At 36.3% G+C, this 22,469-nt stretch overlaps 1 protein-coding gene across 1 annotated transcript; it reads right to left on the reverse strand.

The window, feature by feature from the left end:
* Positions 1–11,559: 11,559 nt before the first annotated feature.
* LOC107260989 lies at positions 11,560–12,204 on the reverse strand. The gene is made up of 2 exons (XM_015717264.2): positions 11,920–12,204; positions 11,560–11,814 (listed from the first exon to the last, which is right to left on the reverse strand). Exons 1-2 carry the CDS (start codon positions 12,202–12,204, stop codon positions 11,560–11,562), a joined length of 540 nt encoding a protein of 179 aa, XP_015572750.2.
* Positions 12,205–22,469: the final 10,265 nt, after the last annotated feature.

Here is a 22,469-nt window from a genome sequence, read left to right on the forward strand (position 1 = left end):
GAATGTGAATTGGTCCCAACACTGACCCTATGTGTCTGTTTGTGTGCATTAGGTCCAAAAGAAGTCAAAGAATGATAAAGGGAAGAATTGGAGCATAATTGGACGTCAAAGCTGCCGAAACAAGCTAAGTATGCGCATGAGGAAGCTGAACATGGCCGTATTGATTTCAACACAGTCCGTGTTCCCAACACGGTCACCAACACGGTCGTGTTGGGTACATCAAACATCAAAGAAAAGGAATTTCTTAGGGAACACGGCCATAGAGAGTAACACGGGCATAAACACCAGCCCGTGTTGGGAACACGGCCATAGAGAGTAACACGGGCATAAACACCAGCCCGTGTTGGGAACACGGGCATCAACACGGCCGTATTAGCGGCGACAGGGGGAATTTATTAAAAGAAAGAAGAGAGGAAAGAAAAAGAAGAGCGGGGGAGAACGTCCCAAACCCTAACTTTTATCTCTCTAAGGGTTTTCTGAGCTGGAACCAAGGGAAAAGGAGACTTGGATCAAGGTTTCAATCGGATTCCCTTCAAAGATTGAAGATTGGGCGAGGTTCGTTGATTGGTTTTCAAATCGAGCAAGAGGAACAAGAATCGATTCAATTTGAGCAAGAGGAATTAGGGTTGTTTACTCTCATCCAAGGGTGTAATCGGGTTTTCTCTACCTTTACTCATTGTTGTAATTGAATTCTTGTGTATTTTGATAATTAACATGATTAGCTATATTGATTAAATCCATTGGGATTTCTTTACTATGTTGGCTTAGTATTATATTGTTGGATTGTTTGGGTTAGTTTTGTATTCTTCTTGCTTTCAGTATTAATAAGATAATGCATTTTTCATGAGACATTGTGAATTGTGTGTTTAGATTGCTTTGTGTGATTGAGAAGTCCATTTAGCAATTGGAATTTTGAATAGCAAGAACTAGTTAATAATCGCTTAGAGATAAGGATAATTAACTAGCCGGATTAAGAATTAACAAAGCTTAATAGAGGCGGATTAAAGCTTAATGCTAATTTAAGAATCAATCGTTAGGAAGAGATTCCAACTTTAGGTTATTAGGTTTAAGAATTTAGTTATCTCGAGGGGGAGACCGAATTCGGTTAAGAATTCATCCATAGGTAGCATAATTAGACTCACCAATCCTTTATCTTTTGTTTGATTGCTAACTAGTTTAGGTCCCTTTTGGGTTTGTTTTCTTGTCTTGGTTATTTTAGTTATCAATTACTCCTGCATCTCCCTTAGAATTTAGCTTGTAGCTATTAGTTAGTTTAGAAATTATTCATCACTCATTTTAGGTTAATATAACAAAGAACAAAGGTGTAACTCTGGGCTTTCACTTTCCCGAGGAATACGACCTTGATACTCGCCATTAGTGCTAGACTGCATCGATAGGTACACTGCCTTAGATTGTAGCTAAACAAGTAGCACACATCAAAGGTACTATTCTCTCAAGCTACGGGGTATGAATCATTTGACAATGAAAGAGGATAATGACGAGGATCCGAGAACTTTTTATGATGACCTTGCTGATGAGGAGCCTTATGCTTATGGTCCCTCAGACTTGAATGTAGGAACGCCTCTTTCCCTTGTAGCTCGTCGTGCTTTAACAGTGAAAGATGCTTCTGTAGGGGACCAACGAGGGAATTTATTTCACACAAGGTGCTTTGTGGGTACTTCATCTTTGAGTGTGATAATAGATAGTGGTTCTTGCTGCAATATCTTAAATGAGAAAGTAGTGAGGGTCTTGAACTTACCAACTTCGCCACATCCTCAACCGTATAGCCTAAAATGGATTTCGAAAGGTAAAGGTGATGTGGTAACAAGGCAATGCCACATCACATTCTCTATTGGTACATATGTTGATACAGTTACTTGTGATGTTGTGATGATGGATGCTACTCACCTCCTTCTAGGTCGCCCTTGGCAATATGACAAAAAGACCATGCATGATGGATTCTTTAACACATACACCTTCCAGCACAAAGGGGCGTAGGGTAACTCTTCTCCCTATGACACCACAGGAAATAATCCATGACCATGTGGAAAGAGACCGCATCAAAGCCTTGGAGCAGACAAAAGAAGCAATCAAGCCCATGGCAACTACCGGGCCCAAGTATTCACCTAATCTCAAAGCATCAACCAAGGCGGAGCACTCTACAGGTCCAGCCACCTTGCGGGTTTTCCCCACCACCCATGAACCCCCTTTCACCAATGAAGAAACCGGGGGAAAGGCCGGAAAGTAGCAGGTCCCAACAAAGCACACCGGCCACCGGGACAACACACAGCAGCTCCCTAGGGCACCTACAATCTCCGAAATTGGATACCAAATGCCTGCGGAACCTACATCTACAATTCAGGGTCGTTGTGAGCGAAGATTACTCATGGCATGTTCTAGAGATATCACCCCAATCGTTCAGGGACGTTCTCCTTGCTTCTTATTGATTCCTACTGCGTGTCTGTCTATTTTTAAAAATGTAGATGATTTACCCTCTTCTGTGACTTGCCTTTCGCAGGAATTCGCGGATGTTATGCCTGATGAGATTCCCGAAGGTCTTCCTCCACTATGTGGGATCGAACATCAGATTGATTTAATTCCCGGAGTTTCTTTGCCTAATCGTGCAGCCTATCGGGCAAGTCCGGAGGAGACTAAGGAACTCCGGTGTCAAGTTACCGAGCTCTTAGTGAAGGGCTATATATGAGAGAGTTTAAATCCTTGTGGCGTACCGGTAATTTTGGTGCCAAAGAAGGAGGGTACATGGAGAATGTGCATGGACTGCAAGGCCATTAATCAACTAACGATAAAGTACCGTCATCCAATTCCTCGCCTAGACGACATGCTCAATGAGTTACATGGAGCCATTCTCTTTTCCAAGATTGATCTTAGGAGCGGCTACCATCAAATCCGCATGAAAGAAGGTGATGAATAGAAGACAGCTTTCAAAACAAAGTATAGCCTTTATGAATGGCTTGTGATGCCATTTGGACTCACCAATGTACCAAGTACCTTTATGAGATTGATGAACCATGTACTTAGACATTTTTTGGGGAAATTTATGGTTGTGTTTTTTGATGACATTTTAGTATATAGTCAGTCTTTAGATGAACATGTTTCTCATCTTAGATAAGTCCTACAATGTCTTAGGAACGAGCAATTGTATGTCAACTTGTCAAAATGTGTGTTTTGCCTACTATTTTCTTAGGATTTGTAGTTTCTAGGGATGGGCTACGTGTGGATAAGGAAAAAGTCTGTGCTATTAAGGAATGGCCTACCCCTACTACAGCGACCATGGTGCGGTCTTTCTTAGGGTTGGCCGGATTTTATAGACGGTTTGTAAGGAATTTTAGCTCAATAGCCGCGCCCCTACATGAGTTGATAAAGAAGGGCGCCACAATTACTTGGGAGCCGAAGCATGAGGCGGCCTTCATGACCCTTAAGGATCACCTATGGCATGCTCCTTTGCTATAGTTACCGAACTTCAACAAAACCTTTGAAGTTGAGTGTGACGCCTCCAACATCGGGATAGGTGGAGTTCTTATTCAAGAACGCCGCCCCATTGCATATTTCAGTGAGAAGTTGTCCGGCGCCACTCTCAACTATCCTACTTATGATAAAGAGCTTTATGCTCTTATTCGGGTTTTGAAGACATGGCAACATTATTTGTGGCCTAAGGAGTTCGTCATCCATACGGACCATGAGGCCTTAGCTTATCTCAAGCACCAATCCACCCTTGGCTGTCGGCATGCTCGGTAGGTAGAGTTCATGGAGACCTTTCCGTATATGGTGCTTCATAAAAAAGGTAAGGAGAATGTGGTAGCCGATGCCCTTTCTCGCAAGTATGTTCTCTTGTCTTCCCTTGATGCAAAAGTCTTTGGATTTTCTTTAATTAAGGAATTATATAAACATGATACCTTCTTTAAATTTATTTATGACACTTGCGCATCTCAGGGAGCCTTAGAGACCTATTTCCTTGACCAAGGGTACCTCTATAAGGGTGGGAAATTATGCATTCCATCATCTTCTATTAGGGGTCTCCTAATCAAGAAAGCACATGAGAGTAGAGCACATTTCGGGATAGCCAAAACCATAGCCACTCTTAAGGAACACTTTTATTGGCCACACATGACTAAACAAGTAACTAAATTTTGCAATGCTTGTCACTTGCCATAAAGCAAAGTCTAGGTCAAGCCCCTCACTTTACACACCCTTACCAATACCACAGGCATCTTGGGAGGATATATCCATGGATTTTGTGATGGGGTTGCCAAGATCTAAGAAGGGGAGGGAATATTTTCATGGTGGTCGATCGATTCTCTAAGATGGCTCATTTTATACCATGTAAGTTCACTAACAATGCTTCTGATTGTGCTTCTTTATTCTTTGAGCATGTGGTATTCCACGTACTATAGTTAGTGATAGAGACGTGAAATTTGTTAGCCATTTTTGGAGAACATTGTGGGGTAAGTTAGGTACCAGTCTTCTATTCTCTACTAGCTATCACCCTTAAACTGATGGCCAAACAGAAGTGACCAACCGGACATTAGGAACCTTGCTTAGGATAATGCTCAGGGCCAACCCGCGCCGTTGGGATGACTTACTTGCTTTTGTTGAGTTCTCTTATAACAGGTCTATCCATTCAGCTACAAAGATGTCCCCGTTTGAAGTAGTGTATGGCCGCAACCCTTTGTCACCTTTAGACTTGGTGCCGCATCCTTTGAAAGACGGAGACCACATCCGTGGAATTGCACGAGCCGAGATGATTCAGGAGTTGCATGCCAAGACTAAAGAGCAACTGGAACGTAGAGCCAGGCAGTTGGAGCACAAAGCCAACAAGAGCAGACGTCGTATCACATTTGCTCCAGGGAACCTTATCTGGTTGCACTTAAGGAACGAGCATTTCTCGTCTAAGAGACGTTCCAAACTAGCCCCGAGAGGAGATGGACCCTTCAAGGCCTTGGAAGCATATGGACCTAATGCCTACAAGTTGGAGCTTCCTCATGACTATGGGGTGCACAAGACCTTCAACGTCGCCGACTTGTCTCCTTACACACCAGCGGACCTTGACATTGACGAATCAGGGATGATTCGAGGCCAAGAAGAGGAGAGTGATGCAGTTCCACCATTGACATTGACGGAGGCTCAAGAGGAAGACATGTTGAGCGTTTGCTCAAACGGACCTATCACGAGGGCTCGAGCCAAAGCTATTGCTCAAGCCACTTCGAGCATTGTCGCTAAGGCCTTTGCAAGGAATGGAGCGTCCTCAATTTCCATACCCACCTTCAAGATTTTATCATTGTCTACTTGGCGTGAAGGGACTTCCTAAAACTTAAAGTTTCATCTTTGGGTTTATATTGCTATTTGTTTTTATTTTTATTTGCTTGTATTTATTTACCTTGTTTCCCTTTATTAGAAATCTAGGTTTAGGGTTCCCATATATATATGGGATATTAGTTTTGTTGGCCACACGTTGAAATAAAAAAAAAAACAAGGGATTTGAGAGAGCTTTGGACTCCTCCCTTGTCTTCGACGTCGCCTCCCTATATTTCTTATTTGTGCCGATCCTAATACTAAACACCATCACCCCTTTTATTCTACATTCTTGTTTGGAAATTAAGTCCATCTTCATTAATTATTTTTGTCCCATTTTCCATTTCAAAGTGGTTGTTCTTTAATTTTTCTGAATTATGGAAGTGGGGATCGGGCTTCATTTCCATCACTTCGGTCCCCAAATGATTTGTTACGTGGTTAGTGCACCTTCATCAAATTAGTGGAATTGAGATCACCACCCTACCGACATCCACTTTGGGACTTCTACTTCCGAAATTGTGGAAGTGGGATTGTCCCTACTTTCCATCCACAAATTAAGTGGCATCCGTGTCCACTTCTTCTACGACCATTTAATCACTATTTGCCGAAAGTGGGATTGTCCCCACTTTCCATCCGCAAATTAAGTGGAATTTGTGTCTACTTCTTCTACGACCATAAATCATCATTTGCCGAATTGGGTTGGTGGGGTTGTCCCCATTTTCATTATTAATTAAGTGGAGTCGTGGACAATATTTCTACCGACGTCACCTTGGTCTTCTTTTATCCTTATTTGTATTTGTTACTCAAACAAAATTGAGTACTGAGCTGCCTCCTTTCCAAGGCCGAGAACATGATCTCCTTCTCCACTTATCAAGGCTGCCTTAGGCGTCAACAAGGGAAGCTTCGACACACGTCCTATCTAGATCCGATTCAAGCAAGCCTTCCAAGGGGCTAATGCATCATCTTACCATTGTACTTTTTTTATTTTTTTATTTTATATTTTTTTACATTTTTAACATTTCAAAAGAAAAGAGAGTACAAAGGGGTATTGCATGTGTCTTCTCGAAAAAATAAAGAGAAATTTGAAAAATTAATGCTCATAAACATAACTAAAGTTTCAAGATATAACAATAATATGACACTATGAATAAGAAAACCCTAGCATGGATGCCAAGTTCAATTCACAATTTAAAGCCAAATCAACTAAACCGTAATTCAATAAACAACTAACCAAATCCATTATTTTTAACTATAAATTCGAGAGAGAGAGAAAATCATAACAAGTAATTAATTAAATTCAACAAGCTTATAGAAAATCAATCACAAATAGGTAAAAGACAATAAAAATCCTTCCCCCACAATTGTTGGGCACATTGTCCTTAATGTGTATAAAAATCGAAAAAAATAATAGGAAATGAATTGCTTCCTTGGGTTTAAGTAGATTTTAGAACTTTGAGTCTAAAACTTTGAGGTAAAAGTTCTATTAACACATGCTAGACATAGTGACAAGCATAAAGATAATAGGAGATCATAATAACACACTAAAGTAAGGAACCACAATTACTTCAAAATAAACCAAACAAAAGATTTCGAACAAGAAAATTAAATTGTATAGAAATTAAAACTATTTTAATGCAAAACAAAATAAAAACCAGAACCAAAACAAGGAAAAGCAATTAAATTGTTCAAAATATGTAATGAATAAGAACAAATTCGACATTTAGCTCCCCATGTTATCATCGCCGTCGATGTCGTTCTCCTCATTACTATCTTTAGAATCAATCTCATAAACCACTCCATCATCTGGCTGCACTTGATGAGCCTGATAAAAACTCGGTGGAGGTCGCGATGGGGCATATCCTTGCGACTGCCAGTAGTGCACCGTCAAGTTTTGGTGCCAATCCATGTTCATTTGCTGGCGATGCATCATTTCCTGCTGATTTTGAAGCATCCTAAGCATTTGGACTAGATTATTGAGTAGCTTATTGTCCTAGCATTGAAGCCCATGCAATTGCATTTCCAATCTATAAATTTGCTGCTCAAATTCTATCGACTTTCGATCCTCGTTCGTCTGCATAAAGTTGTAAGCCATCCAATCTTTATATGGCTCCCTTCCAGAAGGTGGGGGATGAAAGAATAGGATGATGGTCTATCTGCTTAGGAGTAGCTGACTGACCCGGGTATCGGTAGTGAATGCTGGTGGCCTAATTGCCAAGTCAAAATGAAAATCATCTTGAGGTGGAGGTATGTTTGGCAGAATGTGTTTGTCCTTGTCCATATGCTATAAGGTTTGGCAACCCATCTATTGTCATTGTGGAAAGTTAATAAAAAACCTGCAAATTCTTAGCTAACCTAGTGATATACATTTCACCATACAAACACCCCTTGTCCAACTTCTTGGCTTGCTCTAACAAATACATCAATAGACTCAAAGCCACATTGCACCAAATATCCTCCTCTAGATACATCAAATACAATAAGTCTTACTGAGTGCAATGTCCTCCACTCTCCCCTCCACCCGTGATTATGGTAGTCAACAAGAAATGCATAAAACATAGTGGAAAAGAATTGAAAGCGAAGGCTTTAGATTTAAAGGTCACACACCTAGGTGTATTCGACGCTAATTTTGCCCAAACCCCTTCCAGAGTGTGATTTTCGAAGAACTTAAAAGGTGCATGCCTATATTCATTGTATGCCACTTCTTCTTCCATGTAGATACCCATTACAATGGCAAACTCATTCACCGACATATCAAAATATTTTGTACCTAATTTGGACTTACTGTCTTACCAGTACGTTCAATCCTTAAGCTGACTTTAAAGTACAGAGTACACAAGAATTCGAAGGTGATCTCTCTAAAAGCTAGTTCCGATATCTCAAAAAATCTCTTCCATATTGGTTGGTTTACCCATCCTCTGAGTTGTTCCTCAAAGCTAAAAGACCGCATAAACTCCCAATCAAAGTGATGATTTGGGCAAAATCTCTTGTTCGCCAGATTCTCAAACCGTGTTCGAGAGACATTGTCGGTGAATTGCACAGATGGGTGGTTTCAGTTAAAAGAAACCAATGGGGTGGCCACAGGAGGGGCATGTGATGAAGAACTTCCACTCCTTGGACATTTGATTGGGATTTGGGTAGGAGTTTGCTTCTTAGAGGCACTTTTCTTGGGTCCCATTGTGAAGAAGAGGAAGGGAGGAGAAGGAAAAATGAAAGAGATAGAGAAAAGAAATGGGTGAAGAGTGTGTTGAGAAGGAAAATAGTGTTTGAAGGCAAAGAAGTGAGAAGAGGTGAGAGAAACATGATGATGTATTAAAGAGAAAAGAGATAGACGACTAGGATTAAGTGAAAGAATTGAAAAACGGCTCATATAGTATGCATTTTGCAATTCCACACAGGAAGAGACACGGACGTGTGGCTCCCCGTGTGGCGTCTCTCACATTCTAGCATTTGAATCATACAGGAGGGACACGAGTGTGTCACCTCCATGTGTCGCTTGCGTTTCCTCTCAGCCAGTTTCCCCTATTCCACATAGGAAAAGACACGACCATATGGCTCCTTATGTGGCGCAGAGTTTCAAGTAAATCCCTAATTTGCCTTTAAATGGAATTACGCAATCAACTCTCATATGCCTTATCCATTTAATAGTAAACTTGACAAACCAACAATTCACACAAACATGCTTAAAACTCAAATGAAACTTGAAAGAAATTGAATTGAATTTATTAAAAAGCATAAAGAACTAGCCAAAATTGAAAAAAAAAACAATTCTCCAAACCCTAAACAAAAACTAAAGACCAATCAACTAACTCATAAAAAAAGTTTTTTAATTAGAACTAGAAGACCAAAACTATTCCAATGGCTTCCTTGGTTGCCCTCTCCCTCTCTTAACCTTAGGAGGTTGTTGAACCTTCTTTGGACGTCCTCGTCCTCTCTTTAGGTGTTGAGATAACACGATCATGCTTCTTGGGATGACCTTGAGGTCTTAGGGTAGGTTGGGTAGCTTTTCTACCTTCCTAATCACTAGGTTTGCTAGGATCACTCTCTATACTTGCATCAGAATTTGCATCTTCATCCGTAGTATAATCTTTATAAAGATATCTTTCTTGGTATTCTTTCTCATAGCGCTCATTCTCCATTATTTCCTCCAAAGTGTAAATTGGTTCATTGATTCCGGGGTATCCTTTTTTATAAGCTAATATGGCAATAAACTCCTCTAGCCTTAGATCCCATGATCTCCTTTTTCTATAGAATGATACCCATCTTTTAGGGGATGTTGAACAAGGTAAGGGAAAATCCCGCTTCACAATCTTATCTAGACATGCTATGGCTGATCATGATCTATGCTTAGATTTAAGTGGTGATGGTGAACGTGAAAAAGGAACATCATGTACCTGGTTTTCTTCAGTGGTCATGGCTATTAGAGGGATAGGAAGAATGAAAAATATTAAAGGGAAGATAGAGAAGTTCCTATTTATAGAGCAACTCCTAAGAGTCTTAGTCCTAATTGAATTCGATAGTGCTTATTGGAATAATGGATTTTAGCTATCATAGTAAAGCTAAACTCTTATTCCTTAAAGAAAATAAAAAGAAAGACAACTCTAATACAACAACTAGTTTTATTCTAAATAACTAAAACTCTAAGACCTAATAGGCCTAAATTGAATTAAAATGAGCTCAAACCTATAAAAATTAAAGTAATACACAATATGAGTAAGGAATGGGCTTAAATTCTTAGTCCTAAAATAAAAGAAAAAGAAAATAATTATAATAATAATAAAAGTATAATTAACCAAAAATAAAAATAACAGTAAAACCAATTAAAAAGGAAATAGTCGGTTACCTCCTACCAAGTGCTTCTTTAACATCCTATTAAATAGATAAATCTGTATCAACTCATATTGACTCGAGAAGTTGTAATTGTTCCATATGAAAATATTTGCTTAACAACAAATGGGCCTGTGATGCTTCGCTAAACACGACTAGCAATCTACAAACAAGTGCACTTATCGAATGTAATCTAGTTGTTACAAGTATCAATGTTGTATCCCACGGGAACTAAGAAGCTACTACTACTATGCTATTCCTATTATCTAACCAATCAAAAGGTGGTGAAGATCATTAACTAAAAATGAATGAGAATGCAAATGAGAACTAAATTTTCACGAAGAGAATGAAAGTTTGGAAAAGACAATGAGATAAGTTAACCCAATTGGGGATCATTTTAGCTAGCCGGCTTAAAAACAATAAATTAAGAATTGATTAATTAAAAATTGCGATCTGTGGATAATTTCTTAAATGAATTGGCCTCTCTCTCGAGTTAACCAATTCCTAATCCTAACAACGTGACTTTAATTTACCCAGAAAAAGCCAAAGTCTTGAGTTGAATATGAATTGAATATTTAGCTATCCTTTTATGATACAACTGCATGTGGTATAGGGCTTTCATCCTTTTCTCATCAAAATTAAAGCCAATTGTTGGTATCTTTGCTTGACCCATTGATACTCCGGTATTTCAGCCTCCAATACAACTCTCAAAGACTTCAACTCTAACTCAACTTGCAACATTGCTTCAGTCCCGTAAACCAGAGAGTATAATGTTTGCCCAATCATGTTCACTTAGTTGTCCAATATCTCCAAAGTGCAAAGGGTAACTAAAACGACCAGTCCTTGTAATTCCACACCATCTTAGAAAGTATTCTCTTCAAGTTCTTATTGGCTGCCTCTATCGCTCCATTCGCCTAAGGTCTATACAGAGAAGATCTGTGATGCTCGATCTTGTATTCCGCTAGCAGGTCCACTGTCTCACCCATGAAATGTACCCTATTATCTGTCACAACATGATGTGGGACCCTTTATCTGTAGATCAAGTTCCTTTTTACAAATCTAGCGATTTGCCTTGCCCTGATGGTGGCGAATGACTCGGCTTCGACCCATTTCAAGAAGTAGTCAATTGTTATGACTATGAACTTATGACTGTTCGAAGGAGGTATTATTTCACCAAGAATGTCGATCCCCCATGCTGCAAAGGGCCAAGGAGATGTTAAGTTATGCAGCTTAGTCGGAGGTACATGACTCAGGTCACTAGACAGCTAACATTCATGACATTTTCTCACTAGTGCTATGCAATCCTTCTCCATTACTAACTAATAATAACCTTGTCGCATGATCTTCCTTATTAACACTATGTTGTTCATATGTGGCCATATACTCCTTTGTGCATTTCCTCCATTCACTACTTGAGCTTCAGTTTCAGTCATACATCAAAGCTATACACCCAATCCCTTTATACAGGACTCCCTCATGGCTAATGTAATTCCTAGCATGAACCCATAATGAGCATCTTTCCCTGGCAGTTGCTTCTTCTAGATATTCCCTGCTTTCTATGAACCTCTTCAGATTGTAGAACCATGGCTTCTCTTCCAGTCCCATATGAACTTGCATTATCCGATCCTTTTGATAATAAGGCGCAACCGAATTCAGAATCACTAAAGGTTTTATTGGAAGCTACAAGGGATTGACCCACATAGATGATAGGGTAGCCAATGCATCCACCATCTAATTCTCGTCTCGGGGAAAGTGTACAAAGGAACACTTAGAGAAATTGCACACTGAAGTCTTGAGATAGTTGATATACAACTTCAGCCTCTCTTCTTTCATTTTCCATTCCTCGAGAGCTTGTTGGATTACTAGCATGGAGTCCCCATAGACCATCAAGTGCTTAGCTCCTGCTACCATGACCACTTCTAGTCCAAATAAACATACTTTATACTCTACCATATTATTGACCACTTTAAAGACCAACCTCTTGGCTATTGGCAGCACCTCTCCTTCTGTCATGATCATAACTACTCCTAAGCCTGCACCTTTTGTGTTTACAGCCCTATCAAAGTACATCTTTCACTCTTGAATCTCGATTGCCCCTGATTCTTATAAAAAAACTTTAAATCCCAAGGGTCGTCTTCTTCAATCGCATTTTGAGCTAAAAAAGATTGGCTATGGCCCTACCCTTGACCAAATTTCCTAGTGATGTACTCAATGCCAAACTCTGGGCACGACCTCCAGTAGTTGAGGGTTGAAGGAAGTGTAATCTGTCTGCCGAGATTTGATAGTGAGATCCTCGAGCTCATCGTACCCTGTTAAACACTCTTCTAGCTCCTCACCAACAAGGCCCGCCATCTAGAACATAGAAAGATGAAGAGATAAGGGAACTCGATGCCTATTGGGGCCTTGCTCCCACCCATAGACCCTCTCTCCTAAGTACCATGCCCGACAAGTGAGTTCGCTTAGCAAGATCCTCCTCTGTTTAAGGTCAAATGCTGACAGCATGTAGGGGTCCCACTAGCAACTCTCCCCTAGCCAGTCACCTCGAATCTGCAAACTAGAAAGGTAAATAACTATATAAATGAAGCATGAATATGACTAATAAGTTACACTTACCCTGTCCCAAGTCAAGCTATTAATACACATGCTGTGCACGTGAACTTAAGCCCATTCCAAAGTCACGGTCCTGCTCGACCCCCAATGACTCAAGTGTGGGAAAGCCCGTGAAGTGCAGATGGGCTGAGAGCCCACCAAGAAGCTGATCTCCAAGGCCTAAACCTGCAAGACAAGAATTAGCATTCGCTATATTTATAAAAGAAATTAAGGAAAAGAAGTTAGAGCATAACTTACATGGATTACGTGTCAGAAACTACAAATCCTTAGATAGTAACGTCCATTTAATGATACAAGTATGCAAGAGCATCAGATCCCCAGTTGTAGGAGGAGACCTGATCCAAATCCCACAATGGGGCTATATAGTGAAAGTTCAGTGAAGTCCCTGAATTACTAAATAGAGTTGTATTAAAAAGGTACACCAAAAAGGTTCGAGCCATCTTATTAACCTCTTGAGCATTCCAAGAAATAAAGCCTCAATAGTGGAGTAAACTCTAGTAAGCAATGCAGCTCGAGTTCTTTAATGTTGGCAAGAACCCGAGCAGATCAGCGATGAAGCACTCCTGGACATAGGAGCGCTAATCGTGGATCACATCGTCAAATGGTACGGGTGTGCCAGAGAAATCGATGCCTGTGATAGCGAAAAAGGAAAGAGGGGAAAGTGTCAGCTCACCAATCGGAGTGTGAAAGGTGTGAGTAGTGTCCATCCACCTCTCGACTAGGGCATAAATAGAAGTATGGTCGACCCTTCCAATGACTGATTGGAGCATAGCTATAAACCAACGGAAGCCAATATCTCTGATCCTAGCCTGGACCGAGCTAGGAAGCTCATCGTACCACTTACTAGCACCATAAAAAATTTTGGTGAACTAGATCGAGACAACATCACCCTAGAAAGCCAAGTACACAAGTATTAAACATCATGTATGTATAAAAAAAGACCCCAAACAGGTAAGTATATGTCTATTAGTTGATATTTTTCTCAATAAAACCCTTGTTTGGCCTGTGCACGGTCAATTTGGACTGCGCAGAGCCGACAGCCAATTGAAACTATACATAGTGGATCGGCTCTACAGGTTAGGGCACACAGATTTTCAACAACTTTTTAAAATTTCTCGCATATTTTGAATAAATGACATGTATATCAAGTCTATAATTTGTAAGAAATAAAGTTTAATCTAAGAAATTACCTTTTCGACGGTCAAAGATGTCTGGTAATTTTGCTAAAAGGAGAGTTTCCTCTCCCTTCACAAGCCCAAGGTAGTTTGGCTATGAAATCAGAGGAGAAAACTCCTAATTCGATGCGGTTTGAATACATCCAACAGCTCTTGAAGAAGAGCTAGCCATTTCAGGACTAATTTCATGAAGTTTGGTTGAGAAATGAAGGAGAAATCACAAATAGAGTAAAAAGGTTTGAGAGAAAAAAGTGAAGGAAAATGGATAAAGTGAATGAAGTATGGATATTAGGATATATATGTGTCTTGGAGGGGCGCAAAAATATCATTTAGGTCCTCTACCTATCAAAATCGAGTTTTAGTCCACAAAGTTTATGCAAGTTCATAGAAGACACATAGAAGGCTAGTTGGCATCTCGAAGTGAAAGTCTCCTGAAAATTATAAGTTTGGTCCATAACCAATCAAAAATTACACTTTAGTCCTCGAGTGGATTAAACACCAGTATAGCTTCCAGAAAGCATCAAAATGGATCAGATTGTACCCTAAGGCGGGAAACTCTTACAAAAAGTACCCAAAAGTGAAAAATTACCAAACTAACGTGAAGTGGTTAATTGTCTTTTGAAATGAAAAATAGCTAGAGAGAAGTCTCTACAAATCATGAGATCAATGGGCGTGGTTCCCAAATAGCAGGCGAAGTCCTTAAAAATCCAAGGGAACGTGCTCCCCACATCAAATCAACGATCAAAGTTCGAGCTTACATGGCGTAGCTTTTACAGCACACAGAGATATCCTCTTGTTGTATCCTTGATATTATAATTTGTCTCGATTTATTTAAACACATTGCATGCTTATGAATTTTGACAAACCAGGGGTAGCTATCAGCACCTATTTTCCGAATCTAGATATCAAGGGAACAACAGAAAACTCTATGACGAAAGTCACTGCCTTCTCGGGTCTCAAGAGATGAAGGATGGGAGAATCCGAGGTTAGGATTAAGGTTAATCCAGCCAAAATTACCTTTTTTGAAATCAATTTGGAGTTAATTGTTAAGAAAAATAAAGTTTGAGGATCAAAACAATGGATTTCACAAGTTCATAAACCTAATCGTAATTTTTTATAACGTCCCATGTGTAGAGCTGATTGGCTCTATATAGTGCCGATTAGAGTTTTCTCCTTCAACATCATTTTTTCAGGATGCTTTTACATCCAGATACAAATTCTAGAAGGCAATTGATGATAATCATGAATTGTTAATGATATTTATCCAAATTTTAATGGATTAATATTGGATATTTATCAACTTATTTTTAAAAAAAATCTAAGATTTTCTCTTCTAGGATATCCTTTGAAACCCTACCTCTGGAAGAAAGAAAAGAACTAGAGTGAACAACCAGAGAGAAAAGTTATAGAAGCTAAGATTGATTTGAACAAAAACTTACGTTCATCATTAGGCAAAGGGTTTCAAGTCACTAATAAAGAAAGTCACTAAATAAGAATTGTTTTTAGAAATCTTTTTTTGAAGTCAACAAAAGCTTTTTCAATACCACATCAAGCACTAGATTCCCAACCAATCTTCGAGTCAACTGCTTCTTCATAACCTGAGACTCATGGAACTATCAACTATAGTGACAACCTAAGGGTTCCCCAACATGCATCCATCAACGTCACTCTAAATTGGTTTCCTTGGTTTTTTATATTTTTATGTTTTTTCTTAGAAACATGATTAGGGTTACTTTTATTATCTTATTTTTATGATTAATATGATTATATTAGGGTCTCTTATAAATTTGCATGTTATTGATTTATTGTGTTTTGAAATCTGATAATAAGAACATTAGGGTTTGAATATGATAATATGTCAATGTTAGGGTTTTGAATTTGATTAATCACATGCATAGGATTATATGATTAGATTTCTATTTTCATTATAATTTTATAGGCAAATTAGTTTATTAGGATTAAATGATTAATCTGCCATCTTTGTTTACTGTGTTTTCAGTTTTTAGGATTTTGTATTAGTCTTTAGGGTTTCTGACTCAATCAATTATTATTTGCTATTCTTATTTCATTTTTATTTTACTTCATTCATATTCTAATCAATTTCTAACCCTTTGTGCATGTTAAAAATTGGCTTTGGGACATAAGAAATACACAGAAAGTCAAAAAAGCTAGCCTGGATACCTAGAGCCGATTGGCTCTATGTCTATAGTCGAACGGCTCTACACTTCTTAGCCTCAATTTTTTTATGTTTTGCAAGTTTTTATCTATTTTTATCAGTTTTGTGTACTGTAGCTAGGTTTTATGGCTTTTTCTTTGCAATTTTAGGTGTAAGTTTAGTTAGGTTTGTATTTCTACTTTTTATTTTTGTTTATTTCATGGTCTAATGGATAATAAATAATTGTAACATAACTGCCTAATTAAAAATGGATATATAGACATAGATCTTGTTTGTGGTCTACGAAGGGAATGTTCCGCGAGTATGCCATTTAGGTTAAAATTGGACCCAATATGAAAATTATAGTTCATTAAGCTAATCAATATTAATTAGGCTTAAACTCTAAAATTGAACCTTGCCATGTTTTAGTTAGGATTGGGTTATATTATAAATAAGTTCACATAAAATGGAACTTAACATAATAAGTAGTACATTAGGCTTAAAGGTTAAAAATCAAAGCATAATTGTAATTAGGCTAGACTAGGTGGGCTATGTACATAATGAATTAGTAAGTTAATTTAACAACTCTAATGTGGGCTGGGTTTGAATAAAATAGGTTAGACCCAAGTAAATTATGTATATCATTTAGCATGCCTGTGTATGAACTGTTGTGTTTATAGGGAATGATTTGTTAAACAATAAAATTAAAGACTAAAATACACAATTAAGGAAGTTGGCTTTGAGATCCATCTTTGAATTTATGATGTAAGCTTCCTTATGGAATCTGAGAAACGCCACTCATTAGTAAAAGTGTCGCGGTGATTATCCGGGTGGCGACTCCCATCTCTGCGCTAGTCTTAGTGACTAGTTAGTGTGTTTCCGATTAGGTTGAAAAGTCTTGCAGTGTCGTAGTCGCTAAAGAAACTTGGATGCATGCCCGAAACCGCCGCCCACACCCTAGCCCATATATAAACATGAAATTTTAGCTTGTAATAAGCAGCCCATTCTTGAGTATTAGACTCCAAATAGATTAACTTGTTTATTTTAAGCCTGTTTTAACTTGTTTATACCTTCATATATTGAATTAAGTTGATAAGAATATTTTAAGGCCCATTATCTTGATTAAGCTCAATTTCACTTGGACTTTGAATCTCCAATCCAAGCTTCAACTCTTGGTTCACGACCACTTCTAAAGCATTCTTAAATTTCTTCATACGAGCTCTAGTCATTGGTCCATCATATTTAAATGGCTTATTTATATTCCTAGTTGGATTAGAATTCCTAGCTGAAGTAGGACTTCTAGTGAGAGTAGAATTCCAAGTGGAAGTAGGATTTCTAGTTGGAGTAGAATTCCTTGTGCTTATAGAATTCACAACATACTATATTGGAATAAGTGGCTTGATTGAATTTAAGATTCCTAATTAAGCTTTACTCTCACTAGTCATATTCCTAAATTAAGGTTTCGACAAAGGATTGATCGTAGTACCAAGAAAGCTCGCTTCAAGGAACAAGGAAGTGAATCCTATGATAGTGGTGTTTCGTGAAAAGTTATTGCAGAAGGAATTGACAAGGCAAGAAGAACTAATGGGGAAAAATATTGATTTCGAGATGGATGTGGACAATGTTATATAGATAAGGGAGGACATATGCTAGTTTTTCTTAGAAATATTATCATTATCCTAATATGATTAGGTGTTAATTAAAAGAATATTTTAATTAAGACGAGAAATTACAAATCCTTTAAGACAAGGACATGTGTCTTAAGAGTCTTAATCGGACTTAAATATTCTCTTATAAGATAAAAAATTTGATTTTTATTCTAAAATTTAAATATTTGAAATTTATAAGGATAATCAAGGAAAAAAATTTTAAAAAATAATTGTTTTAGATAATTGAAATTCTCAATGGCCCTCTAAATCTAAGATTTAAGTGCTAGTATGACTAGGTTGTTTGTCTTAGTTAAGATGTAAATTTGACTTTATATCTTACAGTCTGGCATTATGTCCTAAAAGGACACAAGACTAAATTTTTGAATAGTTTAATGAGAATCAATTTTTCATTAAAGTTGATTTAATTAGTTTTAATTCTCAACAACTTACTAAACTTAGGACTATATCTTAGTTTCCTAGTATTACTAGGATTAATAGTGTTTATTTAGTCAAATGTTGACTTTATATTTTAAAATCGGTCTTAGCCAAAATTCTAAAGTATAAAGAAAGAGAATTATTTCTTTAATTTAATTTGAATAAATTAAATTCTCCATACCCTTTTTAGCCTAAATGCATGCAATGATCAAATAACTTTAATAATATTTTGATTCTTTCTTTTAAAGTTTTATATAATATGATTATATTTTGCATGATGAATGGTTATGTACTATAAAGAACAATGTGATTGTGTTGAGTGATTAGTTACTTTTATTTGGCTTTTTTTTAAAGGTTTGTGTTCCTATTTTTTTTTATTTTTCTAGGTCGTAGAATTTTCTTCTCATCTAACTTCCCTTAAATGTAATTCATTGTTTCTTTAAAATTCTATATAAAATAGTTAAATAATTTAACTAGGTTAGATAGAATATTATTTTATAATCCAATTAAAGATATAATGCCAAATGGAGATGATGAGGAGGTTGCATTTAAGACTTAAAGATCATAAAGGTGATACCTAATTTTGACAATCTAGTTATTTTCAATGGCTCGATATAACTAGTTTAGAAAATCTATATTCATATATAGTAACTTGGCATGCTGGGCTTATATTATATGTATCTGATGTGTATAAATATAAGCTAATGCATGAGACCTTGATTACTGTTTGAATCATAAATATCTCATTAAAATATTAATCATGTGCTAATAACATGATTAAGCTACTCTCTATAAAGGATTTAAAGGTAATTTTCTAAGAAAGTATATTAATTTAAACTTTTGGCTCTTAGAGATTTTGTGGTGTCATGTTTATCTTTTATGAGAAATATTATTTTAATTTAATATTTAAAAGGTTAAGGAGTGATAACTGATTAATGAATGTCAACTACCAATAATGATCTCTTTCGTTGACTTGAGCTCCGAGTTATCTATAAATAGGTTAGTACAGCACCAGAGGAGGTTGTCCGGCCATTCACTCTAATGACTAAGTCAGTAAAGAAACTATGAAGATTGAGAGTAATTGAGTTATATAAAATAATATGTACCTGATATGTTATATTTAGTCCCTTATATATGACTTTGAAGTCTTCTTGTCCTACTCAGAATAGGATAGTCTATGTAAAAAATTCCAAATATTTTAGGATTGGTCTTCTTGAGATTACTATAATTGTAGAATGTTTATATATCTTTCTCGGATATCCTAGTTGGAGTTCAGCTAGGATTAAGCTTCCTGAGACTTGAAATTCTAATAAGATTTGGACCTAGTCAACCTCAATTTACTTAGCATATTTTGTTTGGCCTATATGGTCGGTTGTCAATGTATGTTTGAGTATATTTCGTTCAATTATCATTAGTCCTATCCTTCAGTAAGAAAATATAGATACTCGGTACTTAACTTCTTGAAATATCTTGATATTGAAGAGATTGATAAGCGAGCTCAAGATGATGCTACTCATCGAGGTGCTCTTGTTAGAGCTTATTCACCACTTAGGATAAGTTTGTCTTTGGTTATTCTTAAAGCTTGTTCACTACATTTATACTCTCCAATGAGCTTATTTGTTCAGGAGTAATTACTATATACTTTTTATGTTTTTTCATATTATACTACGTACCCATTAACATTTAAAAATTATATTTCATCTTTTTATTTTATAATTTACTAGATTTGATTCTATAGTATTTGCCCCATGATTTTTGGTGGAATATATAAATCGCCCTCTATATTTTATTTATTACACTAAAATCCCCTTGCATTCAAAAATCAATAAAATTAAAGAACTATGTTGATAAAAAAAAATAATTTGATCCTCAAACTTAATAAGAAGAATATCTATTTGATTTTAATAATTTAAAACTAAATTATAAATTTTTGATATTTTGATAAATATAAGTGCTTCTAAAATATTTGAATTTTAATAGGATTCAATTATGCTAGAAATTAATATAATTAAAGAACACTAGTTAATTATTTTTGTACACTAAAATTGATTTTAGCACAGAAATTAAACAAGAGAGTTGTAATGTAATAAATAAACTATAGAAGGATAAGTTTTATATTACACTAAAGATTATGGGGAAAATAGTATAAAACAAAAGTTAATAATTATTAAACGAAAATCTTTGTGGAAGTAGTTTTTTGGTATAAAAATACGAATAGAAGGATGAAAATAATATAATTTTTAAATATTAAGAGGTAAATAATATAATATGGAAATATACAAGAGACAAACAGTAATTATTCTAATTATTTATACTCTCTAATGAGCTCGTGCACTTCTATTGTCCAATAAGCTTGTTTATTTTTTTTCTCTAATGAGCTTATATACTTCTTCTTTTAAATGAACTTGTGCACTTCTGCTCTCTAATGAGCTTGTACACTTTTGCTCTCCAATGAACTTATGTATTTCTCTCAAATAAGCTCATGTATTTTTACTCTCAAATGAGCTCGCATACTTCTGTTCTTCAATAAGCTTGCTCCAGTACGATTCAAAGCGCTCGCCTAGTACACCTAAGCGCCTAAACGAGGTGCTAAACTACACCATCGCTTCATATAATATTTTTACACTTCTCTAATAAAGCTAACAGTTTTATGTGTTTCATTTTCAAGTTTAAGTAATTAGGAAGCGAAAATTTTTATTTATTTAGTGATTTAGGGCAATACTAACTTGGGTAACTAATCCTTTTAAACTAGGTTTTAATCTAATAACCTAATTTAAAATAGGAAAACATTTAAAGTCAAAACATTCAGTAACCATCCTACATTATTCTTTCCTTTTTTTACTCTAGTTGGAACTTTTAATTTGTCTCTACTCATTATCAATCAACTACTGCAACATGTGTTTTTTTTTCTTTTTTAAATCTATGTTTTTTTCAGCTCCTTCCATTAACTCACTTGTTAACTTTGTTTTTATTCTTCTAATATTCTTACTTTTAAATTTCAAACCTTAATTATTAATTTTAGATTTTTTTTACAGTATTACTGGATTTATATTTACTAAAGATATATGTTTTTTGGCATATATATATATATAAATTTATTTTAAGATTTTTAAGATTTTGCATCTTAAGAGCGCTTTTCTTGCGCTTTGCACTTTAAGGCGATAGGAGGGCATATCACCTTAAATGCGCCTTTTGCTTTTAACTATACTATGAACTAATGTGCTTTTGCTCTTTAATGAGCTCGTGTACTTCTGATCTCAAATGCACGACTTATACTTTCTAATGAGCTCATGTATTTCTGCTCTAATGAAAGGATAACCGCAAAAATGAGAAGGAAATAACAGTTGACATTCTGTTGTAAGTTTTGTGATCACCAATAAAAGTAAATCAAGAAGAGAACCAGCAAGAGCAAATTTTGCATCTAGTTCACAAAAGATTGAGAGGACATTAGCTTCAAATGTGATACATCATAGGTTTCATATGCAATTGACCTTCCATTTCAAGTTCTAGGATTGCAATAGAGAGGAGGAGCTGCCCTAATTGCAAGACAAATTCTCGAGCAAATGGGAAGGGCATAGCAACTTGAAAGAGCAAGCACTTAGCAACAGATAGCGACACTACTGGACAGGAATTTAGAACTTGATGAATTTTGTGTTGTGTTTAAAAGCTACTTTCAACCTACAATATGTTCTTTTGTGTTCGAAGTATTTAATTTGATAAATGTTAGCACATGGATACTTCTTTTTCTATTTTATTGTTGTTATACATTTATTACTAGTCAATGAAATATATTCCTTTTATCAAGAGATAATGTTGTTACTTCAAATGGTTTTAGGCGCTTCCCATTTGAGTGCATATTCATGTCAAAATTTACATCATTCACATTCATAGAAATTTACAGCACGTAAAATCACTAATCAATTACTTCATTCACTAGATCCAAATCATATATGGACAAAAGTGACAAAATAGTGCAATTGCGTCAACAAATGCCCAAGTACACATTTAACATTAAATACATGGTACCTAAATCTAGAGCAACACAAGAACTGCTATAAGAAACAAGCCAACATACTACAACAACAAAATATGCTCTTATCTTTTTCTTACATTCTCAGTCTTTATCATAGGGGTGCTCATAGTTCGATTTGGTCGGTTTAGAATAAATATAAATAAAGTCAATTTTTAAATATTTTAACTTTTAACTAAACCAAGAGACACCATAATATATCCAAAACAAAACTATTTAAACTCGATTTGGATAGTCGATTTGGTCTATTCAATAAAAATAATAAGTACATAAGTTAAAAA

This window comes from Ricinus communis, chromosome 4 (genome assembly GCF_019578655.1).
Source record: "Ricinus communis isolate WT05 ecotype wild-type chromosome 4, ASM1957865v1, whole genome shotgun sequence".
NCBI classification, from domain to species: Eukaryota; Viridiplantae; Streptophyta; class Magnoliopsida; order Malpighiales; family Euphorbiaceae; genus Ricinus; species Ricinus communis.

Bases quoted from the DNA above. Each gene is read 5' to 3' on its own strand.
- LOC107260989 (XM_015717264.2), bottom strand. From the start codon at position 12,204: ATGTACTTTGATAGGGCTGTAAACACAAAAGGTGCAGGCTTAGGAGTA. The intron at 11,815-11,919 runs GTGTGCAATTTC...AATCCCTTGTAG, and splicing joins TCAACTATCTCAAGACTTCA to CTTCCAATAAAACCTTTAGT.